The following is a 12,843-nucleotide window of genomic DNA, read 5'->3' on the forward strand; positions in this document are numbered from 1 at the left end:
AAAAAAAAAAAAAAAAAAAAGAAAACAGTTCCACAGTCCCCTACGCTGTGAAGTACGCGGCTACCGTGGGACTCCGAGAGCAAGGAAAACCTCTCCACGCAAAAACGCACACGCGGATCTTCAGAGCAGAATGGATTCGTCAGAGCCCCAGAGCAGGAATGACCCAAGTGGCCCTAAACGGATTCGGGGGGAAAGGAAGAACGGGACATCCGTACAATGGGACATTATTCAGCAATAAGAAGGCTTGAAATAGTGTCCCCTGCTACCACAGGGACGAACCTGAGGCCCTAGCACGTTCTGCTACGTGAAGAAGGCAGACACAGAAGGCCACATACTGTGGGATCCATTGACATGAAATGTCCAGAAAAAGGAAGTCCGTAGAGACAGACAGTAGTCTAGTGGTGATCTGGTGCTGAGGGGTGAGGGGATGGGCTGATCCCCCGAATGCTGATGGGTGTGGGTTTTTTGGGGGGGAGTGGAGGTGACGAAAATGTTCTAAAATCAGACTGTCGTGATGGTAGCACAACTGAGGAAATACACTGAAAAACACTGAACCGTGGGCGCCTGGGTGGCTCAGTCGGTTGAACACCTGCCTTTGGCTGAGGTTATAATCCTGGGGTCCTGGGATCCAGCATCGGGCTCCCTGCTCAGCGGGGAGTCTGCTTCTCCCTCTCCCTCAGCCCCACCCCCCTGCTCATATGTTCTCTCCCTTTAATAAATTAATAAAATCTTTTTTATAATAAAATCTTTTATAATAAAATCTTTTTTAAAACATTGAATTGTAGGATTTAAATGGATGAATTATATGGTATATAAGTTATAGGTCAGTAAAGTTGTTCACAAATGAATCCAGGACAGACGGTCCCTGACCCAGCGTGAGTCAGGTGCCTCATTCTGAACCTGTTAACTGTGCCTGGTGGGAGCAGGGGCAGAGGGCAAGGTTTGTAAGAATACGGCATCCCCTCTGAGAACCAGTTCCTCTGGGCAGAGTTTCCCTCGTGATGGCGGGGAGGGCACAGTTGCTAGATGGCTAGGCCATTAGCAGAAAAAACAATAGGTGCCCACCACACTGGCTATTTGTAGAGAATTTACATGTATCCAGAGATAGCATTAAGTGCCTCTTCTGAGTCATCTCATTAATTATTACAACAACCCTGTAAGTTAGGTATATAAAACCTATTTTATATTGGTAGAGACTCTGCTTAAATAACTTTCCCAAGGTCACTTAACCAGTAAGTAATGTGGGGCCAGGGATCAACCTGGGACCTATCTCCAGTCTCCTCTCTCAATCATTAGGCCATGCTGCCTCCCTCTGGCTTTATGTAAGTTGTTGAGAAATTCTGGAACACACCACTGGAGACCGAGCTCTCAATCCGTTCTTTATTCCGTTTACTTATTTACCCTTTCGCTAAAGGAGACCCTTCTGGCATGAAAGCCACGAACTTCCTTCGCTGGCCTCGGACCGCTGCTGGTCATCTTTGGAAAGCGCCAGAAGGCTGGAGGTGCCTGTTTAGCCCCTCCTGACCGCGCTGCCATCCATGCCCATTCCTCCAGCTTGTCAAGGGTATGAAAAACTGGGACAAGAACACACCTTGCGAAGATCATGACACAGCCGTCCCCTGATCCATCAGCCAGCAAACCCTCCCGAAATGAGAAATAAGGTTAATTTGGCCAGATGCGTGCCTAGTGAGCAATCCGGCTCATTCTCCAAGCGTTCGCAAGCTGTCCGCTTAATAATCTGTTCTCGAATTTCTGCCAGCAGTTGGATGGCAGAATTGAGGGTGCCAAGCCTGTTGGTCTGTGGCTTCTCAGACTTCCTTTCCCCGTCTTCAAAAATATCAACACAGCGGTTTGGGACCTCCAGTCTCTGGGTATTTCTGCGCTGCGCCATGATTTCTCAGCTGTCATGGGCAAGGCTCTACAACTCCATCTGTGCCTCCCTCCTGTCTCCTGGGGTGGGCTCCAGGTGGGCTGTGAGGAGCCTCCAGTGAAGACAGCTGGCCACTCGCCCGCTCTCCCCTCCTCTCCCTCGAGCTCCGCATCCTTTCGCCCCACATTTGCCTCAGCCTTTCTCAGATAAAGCCTGTTCTTCTGCGGAGAGAAGGCAGAGAGTGCACGGGATTTGGGCTGTCCTGCTTTGGCTCTGTCATCTGTCACCAGCAAACCATCTGTGCAGACCATCTACTCCTCACTCTTTCTTCCAGGGGATAAAACCATCTTTCTGTGTGCCCTTAGCATTTTTCACCAGCCCCCATCACCCCCAAAATGTAGCCTTTCTGACACGGTGCTGACACACGTCTGCCGTGCTTCGTTTCCACCCACGGCCATGAGCTCGATGTCCACCTTTCAGTCGCATCCCCGAAAATCCCAGCTAACATCATTTGCCTCTAGGGGCAACCCCCTTTCCTTCCTCATCGGGATTAGTTGAACGTGGGACAAGCAGCTGTGTTTTTAGAGTTTCCCAGCCCTAGAAACCACGGTTTCTGGGATGCCTGGGCCTGAGTAATGGCTGTGGATGGCTTACGGAGCTGCACGTGTCACCAAAGGATCATGGTCCGGGTTACTCGTCCTGTCTCCCCTTGACAGACAAAGAGGCTGAGACCCAAAGTCACATTCCCCTGAGGTTGTGCGGTGGTGTGATGATGAGCTGGGTGGGGCTTGAACCCATGTCACCTGAGTCCAGAAGCCAGGGTCTCGACCACACTCTCCGAGGCCCCTCCTGAGCGGCATGGCAGAGAGGGCCAGTCTAATGTTGGGGTTCCCACAAAGAGTGGCCTCAGGCCTTAGCGTCAGTGGCCTGACAGAGAGAGCTTGAAGCCAGGACAAGGGGCCAAGACACCGAAGGAGAGGGCAGAGCGTTCGCAAAAGAGGAGCCTAATTCACGGGGTGTCGAGAGGCTTAAATGAGGTCACTCATTCACTCACCAAATATGTGTCATTGGCTGGCAGGTTGTCTGTCCACAGAGCCCTTAGGTGTGTAGGAGGGGAGGACGTCACACTCCTGAGGAGATCCGCCCTATCCCCTCCCCTTCTCCTCTGAGTCCTCAGGACCCCTAGGTCCCCTCAGGACAAGGGACTCTGAGCCTCGCTATTTCTATTTCGGTGCCAGCAATTCCTGGTCCTTCTCCACCTGGCAGAGGGCGGGGCGGGGGGAGGGGAGATGGAGTTTCTGGCTTTGGCCAAAAGAGTCATCACAGCTCTTTGCCTAATAAATCCTTTAATTTATCTCAATAAAGAAGAGGCTAAAGGCTTCACCACTGTGGAGAGTCCCTTATTGATTGGAGGAGGGAGGCCCTGGCCTGCCTTCCCGGGGCTGAGCAGTAGCCAGGCCCAGCTGGTCCCCAGGGGCAGCCACCAGGCTGTGAAGCACTTAGGAGAGCTTCTTGGAGCTCTGAGAGGAACCGGCACTATCCCCCGGTGGCTTCGCAGCTTGTGGGGGTGCTGAGTTCAGGAGCTCACGGCTGCCCTCTGAGACAGTGTGCTTGGTAGAAAACAGACAAAAGCCAGAGGAACGGGTTTTAATCCCAGCCTCTGCCCCAACGTGGGCAGCCCCCTGCCTGTGAGCCTCACTTCCCTCGTCTGCACAGTGGGGCTGAGGACAGAAAGTCCACGGCGTCCATGGAGCTGGTGGGAGGTAAGCGTGCAGAAGGGCTTTGTGCATGAGAAGTCTCCGCGTGAGTAGAGGGTGGGTTTATTATTTGTTATTTGTATGAACATAAATGAGATTGTGCTGCTTTTCTTCCTACTACTCATCCTCGGTGGCTTGCAGCACTTGGCACAAAATCCACACTCTGTGGGGTGGCCACGACCTCCTTTTGTAGCGACCCTCCACCCCGCACCGCCACCAGCGGGCCTGCAGTCATTCCCAGAGCCGCCCATGCTCCCCCCTCCGCCAAGGCCTCTGCGTTTCTGTTCCCTCTGCCGGGCACACTTTTCCCCAAGTGAGGTGTGTGGCCTGATCCTTTACTTTTACATCTTGGCTGAAGTGTCAGTTCCTCAGAGAGGCTGTTCCTGGTCGTGTTGCCCCTGCTTGGCACAGCACCTATCTCTCTCGTCTTCACAGAAGTAACGACAAGTCAGTGTTTCTATGTGTTCCCTTATTTTCTCATGGTCTTCTCCTTGTGGGTGGTTGCCCCTGGGAACGGAGGGATCTTATCTGTTTTGTTCCCTCCCAGGTCACAGTAGGCACACGGCAGGCACTTCAACCTCCGGTTGAATGAAGGGATGAATGGATGGATGGATAGATGGGTGGGTGGGTGATGGGCAGGGAAGCCAGGCTTGTCTCCCAAGGGACCCCTCTTCCTCACACTTGTTTCTCTCTCTCTCTCTCTCTCTCAGATATGGAGATATGGTGCCCAAAACAATTGCAGGGAAAATTTTTGGCTCCATCTGTTCCCTGAGTGGCGTCCTGGTCATTGCCCTGCCGGTCCCTGTGATTGTTTCCAACTTCAGCCGGATTTACCACCAGAATCAGAGAGCCGATAAACGCAGGGCACAAAAGGTAAGCCTCAGCCTGGGTGGCTCAGACAGGGGCCTGGCCCTCTGCTTTGGGCTTTATACCATGGTCACGGTCAGGTCACCAGGCCTGGACCTCCAGGGCAGATCTCTACCCAGACACCCTCTGGCTTTGGAAGGTAAGGCAGCTTCGTGTCCCTTCCTACCCACCAGTGTCCCACATTCCAGCTCCAAGCCCCGTTCAGCTGCCAAGTGCGGTGAGCCATCCATCATCCGTAAGCTGACTCTCTCCCTCCTGGATGTTCTGTGCAATTTCCTTGCCCCCTGGCTTTCCCCTTCAAGACCTCAGCCACCAACTCTCAGTGCCCCGGACCCCTTCCTGTGCCTGCCAGGAGCTTACTGGGGCACGTAAGTGCTCTCCAAAACCGTCTGCTAGCCCATACAGAACATACAGAGAAAACAGAAGTGTGCTGAGACGGAAAGCAAATACTCTGAAAGGAGAGCATTCTGGAGCTGCTGAGTTCCAGGACAAATGGCAAAATGGGCTTTGGTCACTTCGGGGTGTTTGGGGTTCCGGCCCAGATGAGCAGGAGAAGAGCCGTTGGTCCTGAGAGAAGTCTGTGGTGATGTCCAGTGTATGCTGCTTCTGAAGGCAGGCACCCCCACTGGCGGGTGGAACGAGGAGGAGCGCCTGAAGGCTTTGGTGCATTCTTAGGGCATCTGCCGGTGAAGGTTCTGGGGTCGGGACTTTGACCAGCTTCCTATCAGGAAGGGGGAGGACCATGGGGACTGTTTTCCATTTCTCTTCTGACCTGGCCTGAAACAGGTACCCCTTCAGCAGCCGCTCAACCTCCAGGGGGCGCACTCAGATCTTTCCCGGGTAGCGGGGCGTGGGGGTGGGGGGAGGGCTTGACGAGAGAGTCACTTACGGGGGCGGAGATTTCATGTCCTTATTTTATTCTTTCTGCCATTCATTCACTCCACAATCTTCCCGCACCTGCGGGGTGTCAGGCCCTGTGTGCGCGGCGGGTGGTTTCCTCCCCCGACGACCCCTGCTACTGCCCTCCCATTTACAGGGGGAACACCAAGTAGCTGGGCCTCCTTGACCTATCAGAGGAATCCAGAATTTCAGAACACATCTGTATATGCTGTCTGAAATGAAGTCACTACGTTCATGAACATTAGCTCTGAAACGTCTGGCAATTTATATATAATATTTCTTCATAATATATGTTATGCAATTACATAATGAACCCAATCAGTTCCCACCTCCAACACAGTCCCTTTTGCGTGACCTTGTGATCCCCTCTTCAGCCCATGCTGAGCTATCTTTTGACTTATCTTGACCTGGCTCTGTAATGTTGCCAGCCTGCCTTACACCGATCTTCTGGCTCTGAAATAGAAGTCTTTATCTCGTTCCCTGTTCGAGTCAGCGGGTCAGTGTTGGACAATATCAGACAATGTCTTAATTCATTATTCTGTCCTCGAGAAAGGACCAAGGGTCCTACAGCCACACTCCCCAGGGGCTGGGCTGACAGAGGGGTTTGGTCCAGTGGGGGAGGGTCAAAGGAATCCCCAGGGAGGCTGGGCTTTCATCTGCTCCCACAGCTACCTTTCCCTCTGTGCCCATATCCTCACCTACCTCTCAAGAGCATTGCATTCCCTGCTGGTTCGCCCTGCAAGGAACAGAACAGTGGTCATTTCCGGCTGGGACTTTAAAAAGCTCATCCATCTTGTATGATTGCAGTGCAGGAGGGATCAGCCTTGGTGTATCCTTCCTTCCAGCTGCTAAGACTGACTCTCCCTCCTTCTGCCTCCCTCCCACCCTTGTCCCTCTCCCTTTGAAATCAGAGTAAATATTTACAGTGTTTTCACCTCGACTGGATACTGTCTCTCCTCAAGGTTGCTGGCTTGGTCTCTTTCACCTTGGACTTCTTGTGAGAGGCAAGAAAAAAAAAAAAAAGAATGCAAGAATACCACCATTTCCAGTCCTGAGTGTGTCACCGCGAAGCGAAGAAGACAGGTACAGGAGAGTTAGTGACAGTGGAGAGCTGGGACAGGAAGGAGGTCTGGGAAGCTGCTAGTTCTCAGCCCAGACCACATACTCAGGAGCTAGTCAGCCCAGCTGTGAAGGTAAACTCTACTCCCCGGCCTCCACTGTAAAGGAAAGGCTTAAAAAGTTGTTATCTTTTCCCTTCATGACTGGTTTGCTTGGGGTTGTTACCAAAACGAACTCCACTATTATTTGCTTCAGAGGCTGGGTTCTCGAAGCCAAGTGAATTGAAGATTAAGTGAGGAGGTCTAGCTGTGGACAGAGAGAAGGGAACATCTGGATTTTTATTGAGCTAAGCACAGATTCACATGTAAGTTATAAAATTATCACCACCAGGGTATGGATGTTGATACAATCCATGAATCTTATTCAGACTTCCCCAGTATTCCGTGTGTGTGTGTGTGTGTGTGTGTGTGTGTGTGTGTGTGAAGTTTGATACCAGGCATCTTCATGCCTCCATCACCTCCGTCAAGGTGCTGAACCATTCCAACACCCTAAGGATTTCTCCCACCCTACCTCTGTCCCATCCCTAAGCCCTGGCAACCATTCACCTGTCCTCCATTTACTCAATGTTTCCATTTCAAAAAATGCTATGTAAATGGATTTGTGTAGTATGTAACCTTTGGAGGGTTTCGTTCTTTGTTTTTGTTTTTTTTCCATTTCTCATAATTCCTGAAGATGTCTCCAGGTTGTCTGTATCAATAGTTCGTTCCATTTTCTTGCTGGGCAGCAACCCGTGGCTTGGATGTATCACACGCCACGGGGCTACACGACCACATTTTTGGCTATTATGAGTAAAGCTGCTGTGGACATTCGTGAACAGGTTTTTGTGTGAACGTGACTTTCCATTTCTCACAGAATGAACACCCAAGAGTGCAATTGGCTTTGTTCTTGTGTGGCTTTTTCCATTTCTCCCTCTTTGTCCTTCTTCTGCCTCTGCTGGGGCAAGAGATGTCAGTTCTCGTGGCCCAGACCCCACCTGGAACCGTAGCCAGAGTGGGAGCATCCTCCTTCCAGACCTCTTATCCAACCGTGGAATCTCCATCCTTGCTGAAACTGAACCTTCCCAGACCTAGTTCATCCGGTTTAGAAACTTACCCAGCAGGCATTGAAATTCAGGGAGAGGCCCCTTATGGAGAAAGCATTTGGCCTAAAGGTAGGGAGACCTGCGCAGAAGTCCCCCCAGCATGCTGCCTTGCCCTGGAGACGTTACTTCTACTCATAGCCTCCATTTTCTTGTCTTCAAAATATCCTAGATGATGGCCACATTCTCTTTTAACCTCTCACGTTGTGCTCCTGGCCTGTGGAAGAGGGAGAGGCTGACACAGTCTACACAGGGATGAGCCCATGACCAGGGCCTTATTAATGGATTTGTGTCCAACTGGGAAGGTCCGTCCCCCTTCCTGGGTCCTCACCAGCCTGGCTTGAACACCTGCTCCGCGCACAGCTCCGTGTCAGATGCCAAAGATAAAAATACGCATAAGCCAGACCACGGCTCTCAGGAGCTCCAAATCAAACGAGAAATCCTCACCGAATTTCATGTGCTGGGTTAGGGTTCTGTAAATACATTGCAAACCTCTTTATCCCGTGTGGGAAATGATTAAACAGTGTTATGCATTCGATATGACAATCTGTTGCTTTAATAGAGCCCAGGGTAAGATAAGATTAAAAGAAGTGCCACAGAGGAGAACAGGAGAATCTTTCATCTCTAGAAAGTAATGAAGACAGACCCCAGATACGAGAAAGGTCTGGCTCTAAGTGGTGCAATCAAATTATATAAGGCTATAATGAGCTTGACACAATTGGATTTCCATATGCAGCTCTCAACACCCAGTCCTCACCCAAGGCAAAAGCTGCCTCATCCTGAAATGAGCAACGTGCTTGAATGTGGACATGTCGCTGTGGGGAGGACCGGCACCGAGCTGGGCCAGGGATGAAAGTTCTTGGCTCAGAGAGAAGAGGACCGACGGGGCTTCCTCACCAGCCTTCCCCCGCTGGATTCCCCCTCTGCTCTCTGGCCATCCAGAGAAGCCCTCTTCCTCCGATTCCCAGGCAGGTCTGCCAGGCCCAAGAGGCCAGGAAAGGGAGTCAAGCTGTCCCTATGGGGACACGCAAGCGACAGGAAACCAGAGACCCAGGCTGTCCTTTGTGCTTCTATTGACAGCCTGAATCCTAATACCTGGCCTCTTTTTAGCACGTAGCAGCCCAGCAGGGCCCCCCCGGAAGGGACACTTCCCGGTGCTGGGGAGAGGTAGACTAGAAAGGGAAGTTGTCCTGCTCAGAGTCTGTGGTGAAGTGCCAGTGGAACTTTCACAGAGGCAAGGTTGTGACTGCTCTGCCCCAGGACAGACCCGTAAGTCACTGTGGGCTCTTCTGCTTCCAGCGGCCAGGACCTAGAGCTGGCTCTACACCCCAGGAGCCTGGACCGCCAGTAGAACCCTTCTGAAGACTCTTTCCTCTTGGGCCTCCCTCCCCACCCTCCCGTGGTCGGCTGCTGTCATGGTGACAGTGATCACGCCTATTAGGAAGGAGAGGAGCAGCCACGCCCACTCTGCCTTAAGATACTGCGAGGCCATCCTTTAGGGGATCTGCTTGGGGTCTCCTAGGCTGGGGCCGGGGAGGTTTCCCATTGTTCTAGTTAAAGCCAGAGTGGTGTGTGAAAATGCGTTCCGTCCTCCCCTCTCTCCCACACATGGCTGGGCACCACATCACATGCACATGCCCCTGCTCTCGTTCCTACAGGCAGGTGTGACAAGCCCAAACGTGTATCAGCCCCTCCATGCAGACATCCACTCCCCAAAACCGACATGCGATTTTCAAGACATTTATTGATTTTTTTTTAAGATTTTATTTATTTATTTGACAGACAGAAATCCCAAGTAGGCAGAGAGGCAGGCAGAGAGAGGAAGGGAAGCATGCTCCCTGCTGAGCAGAAAGCCCGATGCAGGGCTTGATCCCAGAACCCTGGGATCATGACCTGAGCTGAAGGCAGAGGCCTTAACCCACTGAGCCACCCAGGCACCCCCAAGGCATTTATTGATTTTAAAATGTCTAGGCCAAGGGGATTCATCCTTGAACAAAACAAAAAACTCCTGCCCTCAAGGAATTTACATTCTGTGAGGAAGTAGCGATATAAATGCTGACACCGTATACTCCCTTAGTAATAAGCACTACGGACAAAACAGAAAGAAGGAAAGAAGTGAAGACGTGTTGAAGGGCACAGATGCACACTCCTTGCTTTTCTCCTAACTAACTGATGTTAATCCAGCAGCTGCTGGATACTGGGAAGAGCTCTGGGCCCTCGGGGAGCGTCGGGAGAGCTCAAACACACGCTCCTTTCTAGAGCTGACCGTCCAGTTAGAGATGAGAGATAGTCTAGTGCAATACCAAGTAGGTCAGGTTCATGAAGGTTTTGGGAGGAGGGAGGGCTTTGATGAGAGGTATTCCTGCTGCTGGAATTGTACCAAAGCCGGAGAGATGAGTGAGACCCCCAGGAACTCTGACCAGGACCAGGCTGCCCCAAGTGGGTATGCAGAGCCTCAGACCCAGCGCTGGGGTCTACAAACAGAGATCCGTGTGGCTGGGAAGAAGCCGCTTCCTCCCCTTCCTCAGGCATCCCCTGGGCCTGCTGTCACTGGCTTTGCCAGGCCTGCTGTCTGGTCTCTCAGGCTCACTCACTGGTTTTTTCCTCTGCCGATCACAGAAAGCCCGCCTTGCCAGGATCCGTGTGGCCAAGACAGGCAGCTCCAACGCCTACCTGCACAGCAAGCGCAATGGGCTCCTTACGGAGGCGCTGGAGCTGATGGTAGGCGCCTGCGGGGCCTGGGCTGGGGACGGGGAAGGGGGGAAGGGCTTCTTTTCTCTTCCCCGGGGCACCACCTTCCCCAAAGTCCCAGTGTGAACCCTAAGAAGGACATGTTTCCAGACCTTCTCCAGGGAGCACCCCTCTACAGACTTCTCCCACTGGATTATCACCACTACCCCCTCACCCAGCTGTAGACCCGGGGCCCCCAGCCCCAGAGCTGTTCTCTGTTGACCCTGAAATGTGGATCATCCTGATTTCTCTGGCGCCCTCCCACCTCCTGTGGGAAATGAAATCCACGGGGAAGGTGGGAGGAGCCACTGGCATGAGCCTCAGCCTTCTCTCCTTTTCTTAGGGGACCCCAGAGGAGGAACACATGGGCAAGAGCACATCACTCATTGAGAGCCAGCACCACCACCTGCTGCACTGCCTGGAGAAAACCACTGTGAGTCCCAGCCCACTGCGCCCGCCTCGTTTCCGACCCCCGCCCTCCCTTCTGAGGGCCAGAGCTCACGGAGCGAGAACTCTGGGCCCACATCCTCAACCTGGGCCCAGGCTGCAGACGTCAGAGTCTGCCTTCAGATCCAAAGAGTAGCAACGAGGTCCTTGTCAACCCCCGGGAGGAAGACCCCAAGGAGGGGGGCGCAGTCTCCAGGGTAGGGGGCCAGCTCCGTCCTGCCACAGCATAGAAGGTCTCTGCCCCGAGCCTTTCTGCACACTCCTACATGGCCCCTACAGCCTGTTTTCATGGTTACTGAGAGCCTCCCAGTGCTCTGCCTCTCAGTCCGGATGCACATCACTCTTCAAAACTCGGCTGAATTTATCCTAGATTGCTACAGGAGAGTGGAGAAGGGCCTCGGTTTTTGTCCCGTCTCTGGGACTAGGTTGATGCAGTGTGTGGGTCCCTCCCCACATCACTCCTTAAAGAAAAGTGAACGAAGGAGGCTGTGCCCATAGTTCTGGAGCCAGGGAGTCCATCAGTACTGCTCTCTCTTAGTCATCCTGTAGGGCCCAGGAGTTCAGATGCTCCAAGAATTACTGTGAAAATAAAGCCATGGTTTAGGAAGCCGTAGCTGGAATGTGGCATGTTGCCTGTGCCCCACAAACAGACTGAAAGGAAGGGCAGTGGGGCCAACCCTGGACCCTTGACAAAAAGCATGAGGAACAGAAGGGAAGAGGATATGTCGGGTGGACAACCCAAGAGAGACAGAGTGCAGTCCTCCCCTGTTCCTTTCGAGGCCCGCCCTCCCCAAAGAGCCCACAGTCAGGGCTCAGCACCCTAGGGAAGGAGCTTTCTACTTCTGAATGTCCCATATCCTGGACTCTAGATGCAGGGGAATAGACGTCAGATGACTCTTACTATGAGCCAAGTGTGGATGGCACACTGTGGATGGCAGTCGAGCCCAAAGAGGGCTTCCAAAACGGGAAAGTACTCGGAGAACTCTAGTTTCCAGGATTTATCGAATGTGTCTTACTGTCAAGAACTGTATATGTGTATCTAGAACTTCTGTCAAAAAATTCGGAGCTTGCCAATGGGATAGGCCCAGACCCAACTGCCCTTTCCAAGTTGCATGTGTTGGGTGGAATGTGTCAACTGAAAGGATATGGGTAAAAATGTTCGGGTTTGAGGGGCTGGAATGTTGGCATTGCAGAACGGAGACTTGGGAGGTGGTGGGATGGAATGCTGGCATTGAAGGCGTGGAATGCTGAATTTGTGGGACTGAATGTTGGATTGCGGGGCCGGGGTGGGGGCTGGGGTGAAAGAGATGGAATGCTGGGCTTCAGGGGAGGAATGTTGGGCTAGAAGACGCAGAATGTTGGGATGGAAGGAATGAAGGTAGGGTTTGAACAGGGTCGTGTTGGAGCCAAGGGGTGGAATGTCGGGACGAAGGAGTGAGGATGCTGGGAGCGAGGGCGCAATGTCGGGTTCACGGGCGGAATGCTGGGACGGAGGGACTGAATGTCAGAACTGAGCTTGGGAATGCTGGAATGTACAATCAATGGTGTTTTTATCTTCTGTCGGCATGTTGTCCTGTAGGGGTCGTCCTATCTTGTGGGTGATCCCCTGTTATCTGTACGAACCTCCACCATCAAGGTATCACTTTTTAAAAAATTCAATTGATGTTTTTCTCTCTGATTCTTCTGAGTCTGTGGATTCTCCTCTTTTCACCCCCGGTTCGGTTCTCTGCATGTGCTGTCAGTTCTTTGGGGGCTTTTTCCTACCTCTACGGCCACCCGCAATAGCAGCTCAGGCCTTTGGGTGTTGGCGCTGAACTACCCGACTGCTTTTCTGCTTCCCTCCTTTGACCTCCCCAAGGCCTTGGAGAGGGTGGCAGAATGCAGTGGCCATGCGGTCTCCTGTGAGTGCCCCTGGGCCCCTTCCCCAGCTCTGCAGGGACTTGTCCTGGCTGCCAGGGCTGGTCTATCTCTGTACTCTCTCTTCTTGTGCTATTCCTCTCCAGCCTGGCGGCCTCTGCCGGACCACTGATGCCATAGATTTTCAGTCGCCTTGAGCAAACGACTAAACAGCCATT

The 12,843-nt window shown here is 52.5% G+C and overlaps 1 protein-coding gene across 2 annotated transcripts in view; it reads left to right on the forward strand.

The window, feature by feature from the left end:
- KCND3 (potassium voltage-gated channel subfamily D member 3) overlaps nucleotides 1-12,843 on the forward strand; it is a 208,193-nt gene that overhangs the window by 193,255 nt on the left and 2,095 nt on the right. The window contains exons 3-6 of one of the 2 annotated variants that reach the window (XM_032881445.1): nucleotides 4,338-4,500; nucleotides 10,211-10,312; nucleotides 10,665-10,754; nucleotides 12,348-12,404. In XM_032881445.1, coding sequence (XP_032737336.1) covers nucleotides 4,338-4,500; nucleotides 10,211-10,312; nucleotides 10,665-10,754; nucleotides 12,348-12,404 — 412 coding nt within the window. The remainder of the gene's footprint in view (nucleotides 1-4,337; nucleotides 4,501-10,210; nucleotides 10,313-10,664; nucleotides 10,755-12,347; nucleotides 12,405-12,843) is intronic. The other variant, XM_032881446.1, reaches the window with a different exon arrangement.

Source organism: Lontra canadensis, unplaced genomic scaffold (genome assembly GCF_010015895.1).
Source record: "Lontra canadensis isolate GAN:19392208 unplaced genomic scaffold, GSC_riverotter_1.0 scaffold75, whole genome shotgun sequence".
NCBI classification, from domain to species: Eukaryota; Metazoa; Chordata; class Mammalia; order Carnivora; family Mustelidae; genus Lontra; species Lontra canadensis.